Raw genomic sequence first — 18,360 nt, 5'->3', positions numbered from 1 at the left:
CTTCTAGATATGAAAAAGGAAAATCATCCTTTGGCAATGAGGAGGTGTAAAGAAGTAACATAAGATTTAGGACATCAGAAAAATTCAGTAACAGAATGTTCAGTTCAGAAAAAGAACAAATATTTTTGTGTTGTTCATCCTTGTTCCTGTTTGTTCCTGACTTTCCTCTTGCAGTCCAGTCTGGACTATCAGTTCTCATTGATAGGTCTTCTGGCACATTTCCCCGTTAGATGATGACCTTCAGTACTCCTCATCTTTCCTTATGAATTTTCTTTATCACTATTAACAAAATCACTATCCTTCCTGGCACTCAGGTATTAGCCATTTCTGCTCTCTGTGCCTTACCCTGTAAGAAATATCCAAATACTGCCACTTTCTCTGTACAAGTTTTGGAAGCTTCTTTTGCTTTGCACATAGCTGTGTCTTTCATACTACATTGATCAGTGCAGGCTGCTTTTCTTTTACACCTCTGACTCATCAGCTTTTCTCCACTTTACTATTACCACAGCTCTTGCAAAGATCAAATTTGTTAATCTTTTCTTCTCGTTTTCCATTCTGGATCTTTCCATTTTACTCAGTTCCAGTTGTCCTTCTTTATGTAAAAGATTTCTCACAGGTCTCTCACTATTTTTCCCACCTGTTCATGTTTCTTTTACCATTGTGCCTTCCAGTATCATGCTTTAGAAATGTCTTTGGCTTTTGTCAGTCTCTTTACTGTTCCTTAACTACTGGAGGAGTGGTATTTACTGGTTGTTTTTTTCATGGCTGTCTCCTCTTCATGATAGTTTCCAAAGACCTATCTTTCCATTTGTATGCATAATGTCTCTGAACTTTTGAGTTCAGTTACACGCTGCATTTTTATCTTTAGCCAAATAATTAGGGACATACAAAGGAGCAGTTGGTACAGATGAAGAACGTGCATTTTCTTAAAATCACTCCATTTAAGACAGTTAATAAATGTATAATTTGTACTGCACATTTATTAAAAGGAGTAAACAGAGTTTTGATAGACAAATAATGCATCCTAGTGTTGTCACCTAATTTTCACTTTCTGTGCTATTATTAATATTTAATGGTGACTGTTCTGGGACAGCATTGATAGGGGCTACATATACAATATAGCTTGGGAACTGTAACTATACATGTATAACTGTTGCTATTATTTTTCTAAGTTATGTAGTCTAGGCAGATTTTCTTTTCCTGCAAAGGTAATGTGAAACATTGATGTGCCCCAGTAAGTGCCGTCTTGTTAATAATTTGATTACACGTTTTCTTCCTTTGTAAAAAAGAGCCTTAAGCTGTTAACACAAGACTTTTCAACTCAGTGAGGAAAAAGCCAAAATACCGTATTTGCAAATGAAGAAAATTTTTAAGTAAACGTATTTCACTAAAAAGTACTATATGACCCAGTGTAATGGTTATTCTCAGTATAAGAAGGCACATCAAAGAATACTTCATGGCAATAGCATCAGTGTTTGCAAGCTCTTTTCTTGTAGAGAGCTATATAATAAAGCAGAAGTGGAGTTTTATTGTAAGCCATTCTTTGCATAATTCATCTCTATGGTTGAATGAGAAAGCCTACATCAGCTTTCTTCCACCCAATGAAAACTTCAGGTTTTGACACTCTCTATGTAATTTAACCTGTGTTTGTGAGAATATATCTACCTGTTTTATTGTAGGAGCATGTGTTTTTTAAAAAGCTCTTACAATAGTACAGAAGAACCCTCACCTGTGTCCCTGAAGCACTGAGTGATAAAAAATACTGTGGCCATGTAAAAGGAAGCAATGAAAAGGAAGAAATGAAAGTAAAAAAACCAACCAACAATAACTTCAACTTTCACTGCATATATTGCAAAAGCAAATTTTATTTTCTTAATACATTTTTTGCTATCATATTATCCTTCCACTCTAATATATACTCTTATCCCTTTGTTTTTAGAGGAAAACAAAGCTAATACTTTTTCTTGCAGTTTAAATCTGGCCTTCACATGTCATTGAATGTACCCTAGAAGAGGTCACAGCACACAGTTAATTTGTGATTTTTAAGTAAGTACACAGAGTAGCAGTGGAACAAATAGGTTTCATTAGCTCTGTTCTTAAAATTGTGTGCAAAATGACTAATTGACCTCCCATCTCACAAGAACAAGACATTGTAAATAAGTTGTTTATTATTTACTGAATGCTGACAGCATGCTTGCTGTTGTGTGAGCAAGACTTCCTGCTCATAGTCTTTCACTAAGGGAAGGTGCTGACCTCAACTATATGGAGAAGGGCTGTTTGCTCACTTCATGACTGCAGGAGCACTTTTTTCCACTGGTAATGGTCAGTGGAGTTTAAATGTGTGTTGTTGTAGAAAAAGCAGGAAATATTATTGCCCCAAAATATGACCAAAATAATATAAGGGTTATGAGTTTGCACAGATGTTAGTAGGCAAACCAAGTTTGTTGATGCTCCCCAGCCCTATGAAATAGAGTATTTGAAGGATTTCAGGGGCTGCCTTCCAAACCATAGTAAAGGTTGGAAAGTTCAATTAAAGTGAGTGATACTTATTCACAGAATTAAAAAAAAGAAGAAAAAAAAAAGAAAAAGAAAACAAAAACCAAACAACCTACTGTGTAATTAACAGCACTGTTGTGAAAATTGAGGGTTTTAGGCTGCCTGTGAGAATGTTGTAAGTAGTATCACATTGAATGCAGAACATATTCTTAGGTTATGCATGAGCTTACTGTATAGCAGATATAATTCTAAACCCATTGTCTGTGACATATAAGAGAGGAACAAAATTAAAACAGTGCTTAGCTGCATGGTAGAAGTCTTGGGCATGTGGGAAGAATCATAGTCAGTGAAATACTGTGGGGTCCCACATGTTCTTAGAACTTCATGGACACCAGTCTTACTAAATGGTGGCATTTACTTTACATAAAAAAGGAGCAACAGTGATTTTTTAATTTGTATTTGAAACCATATGTATTTTGTTATGAAAAAAAATAAGGACTGATGGATCAAAGTGCAGTGCAATAACTGTGAACTAAGTGAACGGACCATACTGAGTACAGTGTTAGGTAAGTCACTCCATACCCCATCAGACCATCTTAGTAGCTGTTATTTATTTCCTTCACCGCATGTTTTGCAGCACTCCAGTTGCTATGAGCAAGAGTATCCTCAGAAGATATAAATATATTCTTTTCAATTTTTTACTGTTATAAAGTTAATAAGAGAAAAAGACTTCCCTATCTGTAAAAATTATTTTCTTGGCAAACACAATTGTCAGCTAAAATGTATGCAGAATAAATCTCTGTTTGATTATTCGCTCTGAAAGGAACTTGGATGATGACTCTGAGCTTTACAGGTCTGTGCAATTGCCATATCTCAGACAGTTACAGGGGATGATTGCTAGAATAGTCACATGAGTTTTTTTTAATTTGCTGGGGATTTATTCCTCCTTATTTTGAGGAGGATGCAATTACTTTAAAAATCATTGGTGCCTCAGTCTTCAGCATTCTCACCACTGCAATATCTCTCAGTCTGACAAAGTGAGAAAGACCTTAGACCTTGAAGAGTTTAGAAGAAAAATATGAAGGAGATAAAAGTAACTTATTCATTCACTCCACTTAACTACTCTTCCTGCCAGTTTGAGAAAGATTTGGCCTTACTTTGAAGCCTGTGTTAGAATTGGTAGCAAAAATAACCCTCTTTAATGTATTTATTTGTGTAATTAGATGGTTGATATTGCAAGTAACTCTGGGTGATCCCGTCCTATTCTGTTCATGATTTCTATTTTTATTGTCACAGTCTCCAGAAAATGTGCATGGAGGAAGAAAACAGTTTTAGTAAAAAAAATAACCATGTTTTTGTTCTTTCTTTTAACTGCATCTGAATTAAGCTAGCGGCATAGAAGAACCTGTTTTCTTCACTCTTTCTTCTTTGGTTTATTCTTTATTTGAAAGAATTGCTTGTAAGTAAGTGCTAATGACATTCCCACTGGTGGCACAAGAGAGGCAGCCTGACATGGATCCCATGTTTTTTCCAGATGAGGATAGGCATTCACTCAGGTTCAGTGCTGGCTGGCGTCGTTGGTGTGAGAATGCCACGCTACTGCCTCTTTGGGAACAACGTCACCCTTGCAAGCAAATTCGAGTCAGGAAGTCACCCACGCCGCATCAATGTCAGTCCCACCACATACCAGTAAGTCCTCTTAATCCTTCCCTATTGTTTTTATTTCAGCCTGTTTTCAGTTCCATCTTATAACATGTTCAGTCCTCAACAATGAACTTCAACAGAAAGTCAGCAGGGCACCAGGACAGCTGGAAAGAGGTGTTCCTTGGGGATGTCGGTCTTTCGTTTGCAGGTTTGTGTCAGAATGTGCAAAGAAGTCAGGCAGTGGAGGCAAGGTAGCCATTCCAGCCTAAAATAACATCTAACAGAAAAAGTGGAGATATCTCTCAAAGCAACATAGTTTTATGCACTATTACAGCTTTTGACTAAGGATTTGGGTTCCACCTTCTAAACATGGTTCATGAAAGCAAGCACACTCCCATTGTCTTAGAAGGAAGTCTAACTTTGCCAGTAAGGCCAAGCTTACAAGGAGATTTTATGCTTTCTTGAAGACAAAATTTCTTATTTAGCACTGTAAAGACACGCTTGATTGAAGCATTCTCTTAAAGCAGGAAAAAAGATTGTAAATGGCAAAGCATTATCCCTAATGTTTTGAAGAAATTATGCAAATGGAAAGAAGGCTTGATTAAATCTGGTTATGAGGAACAGCTCCTGAATAAAAAAGGTGTTCCTTATTGTTCAAATTTGACAGTTTGACTATTAGAATTTCTACTGCTTGGATTACAGCTGATGCGCTCACTTTTTTTTTTTTTGGCAGGAGATCTCAATCTTACAGTGTTCTGTATCTGAAGTAATTTTCTGAAGTAAGGTTTTGAGACTGTATGGTAAATCTGTACACAGTTGCTCACTCAATATTGCTTTTCTTTCTTTTTTTTCCCTATTCAGAACTGTGAATCTCATTTTTTCCCCCCATAGCTATCTAAATAAATAAAAATCTTAAATGGGATTTCTTCATTCAAGTATTCAAGTGTCTGCTATGCTAAAATATGAATCAGTCAGAAATTACAGTTAAAAGTAATTAAAGTACTGCATAAAGTGACATTCTTCTGAAGACCCCATTCACTTGAGATCAGATTTTGAGAATGAAGCAAGTGTAGCAAATTGAACAAGAGGTAGAATAACTGAGTAGGCTTTGTATCATAAAGTGAACAGAAATAGATTCATACAGTTGTTTGGTAACATGCAAGAGAAAGACGATTTATTAATCTCCAAATCTATTCAATTCCAAATCCAATCTATTATTGTTTACAGAAAACATTTTCATTTAAATAAAAATAAATTCAATAACTATATGGGAAATTTCTGTTTGGAACTTGGTATCATTTGAAAAGAAATTGTCTTGGGGACCTTCCATATACAGCGTTCTACAGCCTTTGGCTCTTGGTCAGCCACTGTGGGGTAGGAAGAATCCTCTAAAATCTTGTTTGAATAGTCACCATAATTTTGTTTATCATTTGTGCTCCAGTAACAAAAAATTACACAGTAGCTGGGCCTTTGGTGTGTGGTTTGTGGTCTGGCAAAAGGTAACCAAGGCCCTATGGCAGGGAGCTGGACTTTTCTTGAACAGGATCAGTTCTTATAAAGGGCTGTTCTCTGAGAAAGTCTTCAAGATATTCTGAAAGTGCATTCCATACTTTTTCAGAAGAGAGATCTTAGTTCTTCGCAAATGTGGTTCAGGGATGTGATTTCACTTGGGGCTGTAGTGTTGCTTGCTCATGTTTGTGTCCCTGAGAGCACAAACTGGTAAGCTAGACAGCTTTATGGAAATATAACTAGTGAGTATTTGTGGGACCTGTGGTGCACAGAGCTCTCTTCATGCTGGAGCCAGAGTCACTTCTGTGTACCAGTGGAGAGTGCCAGTTCTGTTGAATTTGGTTATGAGTGACATGGCAGCTCCTCTGTGAGACACAGATTTGTGGTCATTGTTCAACAACCTGATCTAGCTGAAGATGTGTCTGCTCATTGCAAGGGGGGTGGGCTAGAAGGGCTTTAAAGGTCCCTTCCAACCTCATTGATTCTGTGGTTCTGTGACTGTATTTTCTTTTCATGACACTGCTGATAAAAGACTGTTCTGTAAGTTAGTTTGAGGGCCTGTGTATGGAGCTTGTTAGAAATCTGTGGGTTTGTTCTGCCCTTTATCTGACTCCTAGTACATTGTGGCACGGAGAAGTCAACTTCTCTTTACCCGTGTCTCATCTCTGCCTGGCTGCCACTGGTCCTATTGTACCGTGGCAGGTCAAATGTGAGTCACCTTGGAGAGCATTCTTACTAAGTCCTAGGCACCAAAATATGAGTCAGATCTTCTCACCTTGCTTATCTTTCAGGTTGTATCAGAAATGGGTCTACAGTTTATTCACTTCCCTTTAATCCTAGAAATCCAGTACGAATAGAACGATTTTTTTCAAGATGGCCAAACTTTCACCTTATATGACCATCATGTCTGTACTTACCTTCCAGAAAGTTATCAGTTTAGATTGTTGCTTCAAAAAGGGAAGAAGGTAGAAAAGTGACTGATGATGTAGTAATGCTGTAATATAAAATTGCAAAACAATGCACGACAAAATACAGAATTATTGGTATTTTCTATCTGTGTTATTGTACTCAGTAAACAGTCTGCTGTTATTATGCTGAACAAATTCAGTGCTTGATTCAGAGAACTTCCAGTGGAAGTAACAGGCTAGACACGTGGTTATAGGTAAAGGAAGTAGAAAGGGCAAGAAAATATGTGTTTGACTGAGATGCAGTTATCATTCAAGATGAATGGCTAGAAGTAGTGATGATCAGGCTAGGAAAAATTTTGTATTACAGGCTTCAGAAATGATGTGAAAAGATAAAATGAATGTGCATGGGGCAACTTGAAAAGTTTATTTCAAACCATACCTTCTGACATAGTTGAAAGCTTGAAAACAAACAGGGTAGAAGTCAAGAAATGACACTGTTGAAACAACGGCCAGAAGAGACTGCAATTACAAAATACTCAAAGGGGCAGAATTATTCAGAGTTTCTGAAAGTGTTCTATGAGATTTAACATAATATCCTGGTGGTGTCCAAATAAACAAGTAGTGATTGATCTGATGCATCCATATACAACTTTTCTTAAATATAATTTTTATGACTATATATTTATTGTATATAAATAAAGTGGTTCATCACAAACTGAAATATATTTGTATTTGACTTTATATTCTATTAAATGCTTCTATTTGATCATACTGTGCTGCTGTACACTCTGTTAATACTGCTGTTAATATTTTTATTATCTAAGAATCAGTGCTTTCCAAAGTAGATAAATTTGCAGTCTGTATGAAAACAACAGAATTTTCAATTAAATGAAACTGCTGGCTTTTATCATCATGTGTTTGTGTCTACCTTGGCCCCTGATGGAAGTTGTGACATAAGTTTTGTGCTTATAAAGCACGCAGATACTGAAAACATGTCCAGTACTTACCAGCTTTCATTTTACAGTAGAGATTATGCATCATAAAGTGTCATCAGCATTCAAATAATAATCACACTTCAGAATACCAATTATTGGTTACAGACACTTCCCTTCAAGCCTGTAATCTGCCTAAGTAAGAATCAGTCTAAAATTATAAGTACGAAGTGTGATATTTGTTGCTTAGTAGCAGCAGTGAGCCTGGGGCAGCTGTGCTCCAGTTACACCTGCCTGGGCAGAGCTCTGCTGTGTGTGAAGCAACACCTTTTACAAAGGTGGCTTTTGCAACTTTTGAATCTGAAGCCTCACTTCTGTTTGGAATATCTTGTCCTCTTGACTCAGACAGGTCTTATGACAGAAGGATCACAGAGCCCCATTTGCTTCGAATCACTGAGCATTGTGAAATTAAATCACTGGAATAGCTCTGGTAAAACTTCCAGTGAAAATGTGGAAACTGGAGAGGAAGTTGAGCATCCCAGACTGGTCCCTATTTAAAGATATGGACAGGAAGGAATAGGAAAAGAATTGGCTCAAAGTTTATTTAATTCATCTACATTATCCTGAATTGAATAGAATTACCCTATTTTCCATAGTCAGGAAGGAAGCACAATAAGATTTATGAGACTCTTCAGCACAGAAGAGAGATTAAATATTTTTTAATTTTTTGTTTCAGCCTTTAATAATTTTTATGAGGTATTAATATAATATACCCACATTTGTCTTGTTTTCCTAATAGTGTTGCAATGTAATACTTTGGGATTTCTAAGCAGTTATTAAAAGCAGGTAAACATAGTAGTTCCTGTTTGTCAAGTAACTCCTATTTAAAAGTTAATTTTTTTTTTCCTCTTATTTCTACCTCTGGTCTTTTGCAGCATGTATTTCCCTTGTGGATAATGTGCTTCTGGCACTCACTGTTGGGTACAGATACTTTCCATTATCACATGCTGGGTGATACATCTGTGACCTGAGCTTAGGCAAAAATGAAGAGCCTCTATCCCACATCTTTTTCTTGATTTAGGAGAGAGGGCAACCCAGGTGTACCTCCTTATTGAGCTGGGTGAGGTCATTGTGTGTTCACCTGCGTAAATTGCTTCTCAGCCTTTAAAATTTATTAAAACCCATGTAGGTTTTTAATAGTTCTTTCACAGAAAGTTGTATGAAAGAAGTTTTAGATAATTAAGAAGTATTTCTATACTTCTCTCTTTACAGGGGTTTTAAATTAAACTTAGGCTTTTCAATAAATTCCTTATAGATTTTTTTTTATCAATTCTTTTTCCTACAGGTTATATCTATTTATATGTATTATTACTCCTACAGATTATAGCTATCTCTACATCAGTATTTTTCTGCCTCATATGTTCAAACCAATGGGCTTTCTCTCCAAGAGCCTTTTCAGATTATTTTAGATTTTATTTCTCAGCATCCTTTAAAAAACTGTTTGTTTTTATATCTTTCAATTCACTATGTATGTTCTCAAAAGATGCTGGTGGACAGGCAATTTATTTATGGACAGAATGGGAATACAGTTTATTCATGGACACAAAAAAATATTGCCAGTCTAATTTTAGAAGCATAGTCAGAACACACTATTTTTTTCTTGGGTTTCTGCTCCCAATGTCACCTGCTTCTGTGAGGCTGCACCCCCAGAGTCACTGTGATTTGTGATTGTGGTCCTTGGGCCTCTGGTGTCTGGCTGTGCTTGTGCTTTGTGACACTGCATTTTTATTCCAGGTTCACTTTTATTGAAGGTTCACTCTACACAGAATAACTGTGCTAGATCACTGTTCAGTAGTTTGCAGTGTATGTTACCCCAGTTTCACATGGCTAATCTAAAGCTAAAACATGTCTAGGCAAAAGTCATCTGTTGGCTACACAACTGCTAAAACTACAAAAAGCTCAAGCCTGGAGAAATCGAGGCGGGTCCTGAGGCCAGCACTGTTACATCAGTGTGATGTAGTAGTGATGATGCAAACCCGTGCACTGAGCCTCTAATGTCCCAAACAGAGACCAGAGGCACAGTATTCTTTTTGCTTAGGTGGGTGAGACAGAAAAGTATTAAAGGTCAGAGACAGACACTCACCATGCTGAGCTGCCTGTGGTATGCAATATATTCCATAAAAGGTCATGACTTGTCCTTTCATAGCCTTACCACAGTTGATCTGTCTGAAGAGCACCAATACATTAACTGCCATAGTTTAAAAAGTAATAAATGCAATGTGCAGTTAATGGGGTATAGATGTAGTCAGGGTTTTTTTTCCAGTCTCCTGATGTTTATAGCATACATAGAAACTGAGGGAGAAATTAAATCCCACTAAAGTTCAGAACCAAGTGCACTGATTTTTAGCATTACAACAGCAAATTCGTATCTATACAGAGTATTTTAAGAGCAGCCTTCCAATATTTCTAATGAGTGTGGTAATAATTTATTATCTATATTCATATGGAAACAAATGAGCTGGTTTATGTTATCAAGTAGATCCCAGCTGGTGAGGCAAGCAACACTTGTTGCCGCAGAGGAAGGGAGCAGCAGTGCAACAGGAAACAGTCTTCTCATAGCCTATTTGGAAAGCCATTAAATAAACTTTCCTAATTATATCAATTAATGGGGTAATGTGAACAAGGTTAACTAAAGGCTTTACAGTCCTTTAGAGTGAGGACAGAAAGAACCTTTTTCTTTTGTTTGTCTCTCTCCCTGTGAAAGAGAGCATTCCTGGAAGACTGACCTGGCCAATGTGCTTTTCTTGGTGTGTACTGTGTTTAGGAATGCACTGCATAGTGTCCTTTGTTGTAGAGCATTATATTTCTCTTAGAAGTTTAGTTCGAATTTTGGTCTCTACAGACCAATTTTTCTAAAGCAAAGTTCACATTGAAGTTTAGTTCTGAGTGGGTGCTTTTGTGCTCTGATTCAGCAATCCAGTAAGAAGTACAGAAGTCTGACATCTCTGAGAGATGAAGAGATAAAGAGTGGGCATGGAGGGAGTAAGAATCATCATGGGAAACATGCACTCATTATAGAGGGCTTTGCAACAAATAATTCTGTAAGAGCAAGTCTCTGTTCAAACTGGAGAGATGAGCAATCACCATTTCTTAGTTCAAATTTGAGGGCTGGGCCATATGAACCATATGAAGTTTAGTAAGGGCAAATGCCAGATTCTGCATCTGGGACTGGACAACCCTGCTTGTGTATATAGACTGAGGAACGAGATGCTGGAGAGAAGCACTGTGGAAAGGAACTTGGGGGTCCTGGTCAGTGGCAAGTTGGACATGAGTCAGCAGTGCCCTGGCAGCCAGGAGGGCCAAGTGTGTCCTGGGGGCACCAGGCACAGCATCACCAGCCGGGCAAGGGAGGGGATTGTCCCACCCTGCTCTGCACTGGGGCGGCCTCACCTCAAGTGCTGGGGGCAGATTTGGGTGCCACAATGTAAGACAGACATTAAACTATTGGAGAGTGTCCAAAGGAGGGTGAAGGGTCTGGAGGGGAAGCTGTATGAGAAGTGGCTGAGGTCACTTAGTTTGTTCAACCTGGAGGAGACTGAGGGGAGACCTCACTGCAGTCTTTCTCATGAGGGGAAGAGGAGGGGCAGACACTGATCTCTTCAGTCTTGTGACCTATGACAGGAGTCAAGAAAAAGTCATGAAGCTGAGTCGGGGGTTTTAGGTTCAGGAACCTGAACCTAAAAGGTTCTTCACCCAGAGGGTGAAGGAAAGGTTCTGAAAGGAAAAGGTTCTTCACCCAGAGGGTGGTTGGGCACTGGAACAGGCTCCTCAGGAAAGTGGTCCCAACACAGAGCTGAAGAAGTGTTTGGACAACACTTTCAGGCAGATGGTGTGACTCTTGTGGGTGTCCTGTGCAGGGCCAGGAGTTGGACTCTATGATCAGGATGGGTCCCTTCCAACTCAGCATATTCTATGATTCTGTGGTTTTCTGAATATAGAAACTCTGATGAAGATGTGACTGTTCCTTGCCAAGATAGTTTGAAATATAAGTACTCTATCATTTCATCTATGTGAAGAAAGAGCTGCAGCTCTTAAAAGCTTCTTCAAGGTTCCCACTAAGTATGATCTCAATTTTCATTCACACACAGACCTCCTGAGTTTTTTTCTTAAATGAAGGAACTGAAAAGAAGAAATGATAATAGGATAATTCTTAGATACCCTCTCTTTTTGTCTGAAAGCAAGAGCATTTTCACCAAGGTAGTGACAGAACAAGGATTTAAAAAGCTTTGGAAGATTTCAGGTTAGGAGGAAAAGGTGTCAAAGTTAATCAACTGCAAACAGTGTTTAAGAAATCCTTCTTCCCCTGAAACATCAACAAAGAAGATAAGCTGAGGGCAGACCTAATTCCAGACAATTTATAGGAATGCCTGAGTACCCTGACCCTCACAATTTGAGCTCACAATTGTAAATTGTGCATCGAACCACTTGAATGGAACCCAGAATTTAGAACCTGTGAAAAACCTAGTATAAAAATACCCTTTGCAATAGTGCCCTGAAGGGAAATTCACTGAAGTGATTCAGAAAATACAGCTAAGATAAATGCTTTGGGATATTTTCAGACTAGTTGTTATATGCATATTCCTGAACTGCGGAGGTTGTGTAACTTCAGCTTGAGCTCTCTGAATATGGGACAATCTGGGGACATTTTTTATACAGTTTAAGCAGGAATTTAACATAATTTGCTGAAGGTAAAGGATAAGATTGTGCTCTCTGGGTAGATTGTTCTTTCAGGCTTTCTCAACGGGTGGTCTGACTTGTTCACAAAGGAGTGCTCTGAGAATGGTCCATGAGGTGAGGCTGCCAACCAGAACTGTGGGCCACCACCCAGGAAGTGTTCCAGAGCAGAAGGTTTTACACTGGATCTTCTCCAGAGCCAGGGTGGATTGCAAAAAATGGATTGCATGGGATAGAATGGCTTGGTGGGCACCTGGTGTTCAACCGAGGTCAGCCCACCACAGGGTGGCTCAGTGCATATCCCTGGGGATGTGCAATATTCATTCACCTGCTTGGCTCAAGCATCTTCTGAGGTTCTTTGTACCCATGAAAAGGAATTCAAGGAACTTAGAAATGGCCATGGCCATCAATTGCTGTTGTTTTCTTTTTGATATCACAAGTGGCCTAAAATCAGAGGGGAAGATTTCTGCAGAAAAATATCCTCACCCATATGCACTGAGAATATGCAGATAACTTGTTTCTTTAGTATATACACAAAGATATAAGAAATCAGAGGCAATTTCTGAACTATGAACTCATTCTCAGTCTGGGAAGCCAAGTGTCAGGACCAACATATTATTTAAGGAAATTGAAAAACCTGTTCTTTAGGAGAAAGCTAACAAGAGGCCATTTTCATCATGATTAAAATCTCTCAAATAGTATTATTCTATGAGCCAGAAATTTCCTTTTTTTCCCCTTGAAAGTGTAAAGTAAGTAGGATAGAACATAATTATAAGTAACTTCTATTAGCATTTGGTAACAAAGGTTTCCTGCCATGCTTGCTTGAGATCTGAAATGTTATCCCAATGAAGGTCAGCTGGACAATTTCTGAGGGTGAGAGGCTGATTAAAGCCATGCATCTGATACAGGGATGTGGAGTCTATCACAAGCCACAGCAGTGGAGGAATCTTCAAAAGAGTAATTGTCTATCAGCCCTGGAGCATTTCATTGTAACCAAGTTGCAATTCACAAAACAAGTGAAAATAAGATGGGTAATTAATGTCTTGCACTTCTTTTCTATGAGGAAATAGTGTAAAATATCAACTAATCTTAGTGCCAGCCCTGACCTGAATAAAAGAATATAGATATGATATATTTTACAGTTTTGGATTTGTGTAACTGTCATTAAAATTACATTATGTTAGACTCTGATAAGGAAATCACTGATTTTTAGGAAGGCTGGATGCTCCATAGTGAATAGTCAGTGTGGGAAAGAGTGGCTACAGTGAAAGCTTATAGATATAGCTCAGAAAGTTCTAAGATTTCAGCTGTTAATGTGCAGAAATCTAGTTTGGGAAGCTGTGAAGAGTTATTTCAGTATATTAAGGCTGTAGTTTGGAAATACAAAATATTTACTGCAAACATCGCAGAGATAAAAAGAGAGAAGCTTCTCTGTAGAGGCCTCCACAAACACTCATGCAATTTAGAAAAGATTGCAGTATTTTGATCATAAAATTGACAATCTGGACTTTGAAGTACACACTAAAGATCTCCACAGAAGTTCAAAGGTAAAACTTTGTTTGATTTATAACTAAGTGGTTATTTAAAAGCTGGAAAGAAAATGCCTTTATATTTCAATGAGCTCACACAGATTGTCTCATGCAAAACCCATGAAAAGTACTCACTGAAGGAAGTGCCATTGCATATACTGATAATCCTGCAAAATTCTCCTGGCAACGGTGTTCATTCATTCATTTACTTTCCAGAAATCAACTTTACAGACATTAAATAAACTACCTATTACAAAATTACACTGAAACTTATGAAGTTCTTCCCAATTATGTTTTTGAACTTCAAACTGATTGAGAGAAAGAATAAATATCGTTGGAGGGAAAAGAGGAAGAATGCTTTTGTATATCCAACTGTGCTCAGAATTTACCACTGTCTCAAAACTGCTCTTTTCAATGCTGCAAGGGATTGAATACCACTAACTTAATTTACATAATTAATTGGAAACAAAAAGAAAATGTATAGAGTTATTTCCTTTATTTTACACGTTCAGCTAGTTCTAGGGATGATACTTGATAAAGATGCCCTAAATGTTCAGGTCTAACCAGGCAGAGATTTCTGCACCATGGCTAAGGTGGCAAATGGCAGAAGGCAGTATAGTCCAGGCTGTGGTGTTGTACCACCTGAGCAGGCACGCCAGGAGGTGGCTTCATGGCTCCAGGGAGCCTGGATCCCTTTTTGACCCAACCAAATAGCCTAGATTAAACCTATGGGTACTTCGATGAATAGTGTCAGATTTGCTTCTGGTGTTGAAGATGGATTTGCTGTATTTGAACCCAGTTTATGAAATACATGACTACGGAGTGTGAGAAGGGCACAAACTGACCTCCCTGCTTTTATCTGTGAGAGCTCCCAAGCACTGCCGCCTTCCAGTGGGAAACCTGCTGGTAGCTGTCACTCTGAAATGTTAATTTTTGCCCAACTGACCAGACTGAAGTGTTCTAATTAAGCCAAATGATTTGTTCTGGACAATGACTGTTACGAATTTGGTTCTCCTTCTGGTACATTACTTTCTGAATGCTGACACTAATTTTCAGAGAATATTTTTTTGAGCCTTTCCTTCAGCTGATCTCCGTCAACAGAGCTCCTTGAAGTTAATGATGTAAGTTCCTATATATCAGCTGAGGATCCTGACTTAGAATTTCTTTACATGTTACTCCTTTAGTGTTAACTCATTTTTTACTTGGTTGCACATAGGATCTACCTCTTCCAAAGAGACATTTCTGGAATGTGTTTTACAGTGTTTTATTTTTCTGTTTTGTTTTTCTCTAGGCTTTTGAAAAAGGAAGAAAATTTTATTTTTATCCCTCGTTCCCGTGAAGAGCTTCCAGAAAACTTTCCAAAGGAAATTCCTGGGATCTGTTACTTCCTGGAGGTCAGAAGTGGTCAGAAGCCACCAAAACCCTCCATCACATCTGCCAGAGTGAGAAAGGTGTCTTACAACATTGGCACCATGTTCCTCCGGGAGACTAGCCTATGAGGCCTGCTGCAGATCAAAGACTCGTCAAAAAAGCACAAGCCCAGAACTGGGTCATGACAGGGGAGTTGGAGGTTCTTTGTATTTCACTGCCTTCTTCTGAACAGGCAGTAAAAAGCTCCATGTAATGTCAGGCAATAATCATTTTAAAAGGTGGGTAACTGCTGTCAGTAAACAAAGTGGAGATAGGGAAAAAATATTAAACAATGTACTTCCACTTCCAGAGGAATTTCTTTCATAAACTTCAGTCTGGCCCCTCTATGGCAAACAAAACAACAAAACAAAACCCCAACTCTCAGATTAGAGGTTGGTCTTGTTTTGTGCAGAAAGGATGATGGTTCTCTGTAGATTTGCACCAGCTAAGCAGAATTGAGAGTCAGTTCTGATTATGCATTCCTACATTTAATGTGTTCTTCAGTAAGGTAATGATGTTTTTTAACTTTATGAACAAGCATTTCATACATATACTGTAGAGCTATTGTGACCTTCCTGGCAGGAGGAATTATGAGTCAATACAAATATTGTAGGAATTTTACCTATTTTTATACATATTTCACTTTCTGGATAATTACATTCCACATACTGTAAGCTGAGTGAGCTTAGATAGCTTTTCAGAAGAAGTTACTGTATATTTCATACATTCTGCCTATCAAACCTTATTGTTATACAAGTGGGAAGAAGGCATTTCTTGACTTTTTTGGCAACAAAATTATCAATATTTACAGAATAAAACCCCCACTTTGGTAAATCACTTTATCTGATTTTTATGCTAAAGCTTTAGATGAGCACTGTCTTCTTATATAAAATAATGTTCAGTATTTGTCCTACAGTGTTGTATGTCCGGTCCTTCCAGGACAATGCAAACAAAGTGCAGAAGATCAATGTGTGGACAAAAAAAAGTTCTCTTCAGCGGGACTTGTTCCCCTCTAAATTATCAGCCAAAATGATTTTTGGTAGAAGCCTGAACTTTTCTAAAAATTTGGTCTTGTGAAACCTTATTCTGAGGAATTCCAGCAGACACTGGAAGCTCTCTGGATGCTGGTTTTCCACATCTTTTAATAGGACTTGTGCTCCTAGTCCAGACTGATTATTGAAAATCCATTCTGTTAATAACAACTGGTCATTTGGAAACTTCCTCTGTTGTTGGATTGGCTGAAGGTCCCCTGCTTTATCTAGTGAAGATCAAAAAAACCACCAAAAAGGGGAAGGCAGTACTTTTCCAGGTTTAATGCAAATGGCAGTTCAAGATTTTTGTTGGTCAAAGACAATTAAAAAAAAAAAGGCCAATTCTTTGCTGTTGAAAATTAATATAGTATTACTGCCTTCAATTAATCCACTTCAAGCAAGATGTATATCTGGCACATTTTCAGGCATTGTTTACTTCTCAGGTTTTCCTTTTCAAAAGTAATGGTGGTCAGTTTCCCTGTGCGGGTGTGCTGCCTTTGGATCATACTGGAGTGGGTGATGTTGTTCTGAGCTTGTAGATTTTTAGTTTAAATCTGTGCCGTGATTGCGAAGTGGCTTAGCTGTACATGGGCTTCTAATCACTTTAATCAAAGATAACACTCAGCAGCAACGAGGAGGCATGAGAAACTCTGCATTTCTCTAATCCAGAACAGAAATGAGTTTGCTTATGGATTTAGTAGTCATAACATGAGTCACCTCTTGAAAATAAGTAATTTTCTCCACATTTCGAGATTATCCAGTTGGATCTTTCTGTGAAGGGAATGACAGTTCTGTATTCCTCCCCTTTGACCAGTAGCCCCTGTGAGTATGAGATTAAGTCAGCATGGCACTGCTAGCTTGTGCTGAATATGCTTCAGGCTTCCTTTCCTTGAAGCCTTTCTGGATGGGAAAGGACCGTCTTGAACCTTTACAGACTTCAGCATACAGAGGACATCTGAATTTACTATGCAGAGGTGATTTTTTCCTCGCCTGAGGAGGGTAGATGCATGGGAATTAGCCCAGAAACCTATCTTAATGCAAATTCCCTCACTTTCTGGTAGAATACTGATGTTAAAGATTTCTTCTATTGGTATTAGAGCATTCTTGGGATTAGAGGAGTTACTTTTTTATCTACCTTGATAAACAGCATATGGAGTTCTATGGCCTATCTGAAAAATTACTTTCAAAAACTGTTCAAGCTTGAGGTTGTAGAATTTCTATCCAAACTACAGATCTGAGAATTTCCTGCACAGGATGACAAGTTTTAGCCTATAGCCATTAGTTTGCACATACACAGGATGTAGCATGCATTTTTTACCCTGGGAACACCAGTGAGATGTATAAGAATCATAAATGGATCAAAGTTCATGTTTCACCACTGAAAGAGGAATGACACTTCGCAGCTAATAAATCCATAGTTCTGATGTCATTACTTGGTTCCCTAGAGTGAAATTTTTTCAAATAGCCATTAGTGGATTTAGATTTCAGTCTGACTTCTCTGGCACATCTTCATTGTTCAGTAGGTGCTGATGTCAAAGTACCAGCTTTTCTGGCCAAGCTCCTCTTCTCACCTCTCACAGTCCTGTGTGAAGAGTACAAATGTAGAGGTTTAGACAAAAAGCTTGTAGTTCATTCACTTGTCTCTTACAGTTGCCAGTAAGAAATATCTGGGTTAATTCTTCACTTCATCTTGATCAATGGAAGCATTTTCATAGCAAATGATGAATAAATGCTAGTTCTACTAGTAAATTGGAGAAACAGTCAAAGCAGTTTGTATCACCATCCTTATCCTTTCAGACACTGTTTGTTGTATAAGGAAATTTAAAATCAGAGAGATCAGTGTGAAAACTGAAAATTGGTATCAGTATCACCATGAATACATTGATAGTGTTTGCAAATAAATCATCTAGCCCCAAATTAGAGTAGACCGACTGTATAAAAATATACAGTCTTTGTTTTTAATAAGCTTATGTAAAGGTAGCATATCTAGAACTACAGTACAGATGCTAAGTATTGTGTTATTTGTGTTATGATGAGGGAAGTTAATGAAACTAAGTGTGGGCTCTCTGGGGACATTTTTCTATGTCAATGTGAGGAAAGTGTAAAACAAATTCTCAGCACTTTCTAAATTAGTAGTTGCATCTGCTGCCTTTCATATTAGGTTGCA

General features: G+C 38.0%; 1 protein-coding gene across 1 annotated transcript in view; it reads left to right on the top strand.

The window, feature by feature from the left end:
- Window positions 1-15,400, top strand: part of GUCY1A2 (guanylate cyclase 1 soluble subunit alpha 2) — a gene marked incomplete at its 5' end in the record, with an annotated part of 141,172 nt that extends 125,772 nt beyond the window's left edge. Inside the window, 2 exons of the mRNA XM_082277748.1 lie at window positions 4,031-4,185; window positions 15,044-15,400. Coding sequence (XP_082133874.1) covers window positions 4,031-4,185; window positions 15,044-15,251 — 363 coding nt within the window. The 3' untranslated portion in view covers window positions 15,252-15,400. The remainder of the gene's footprint in view (window positions 1-4,030; window positions 4,186-15,043) is intronic.
- Window positions 15,401-18,360: the final 2,960 nt, after the last annotated feature.

This window comes from Coloeus monedula, assembly GCF_965178545.1.
Source record: "Coloeus monedula genome assembly, chromosome: 3".
NCBI lineage: Eukaryota > Metazoa > Chordata > Aves > Passeriformes > Corvidae > Coloeus > Coloeus monedula.
Note: the sequence above shows the minus strand (reverse complement) of the source record. Positions and strands in the feature narration are given on the sequence as shown.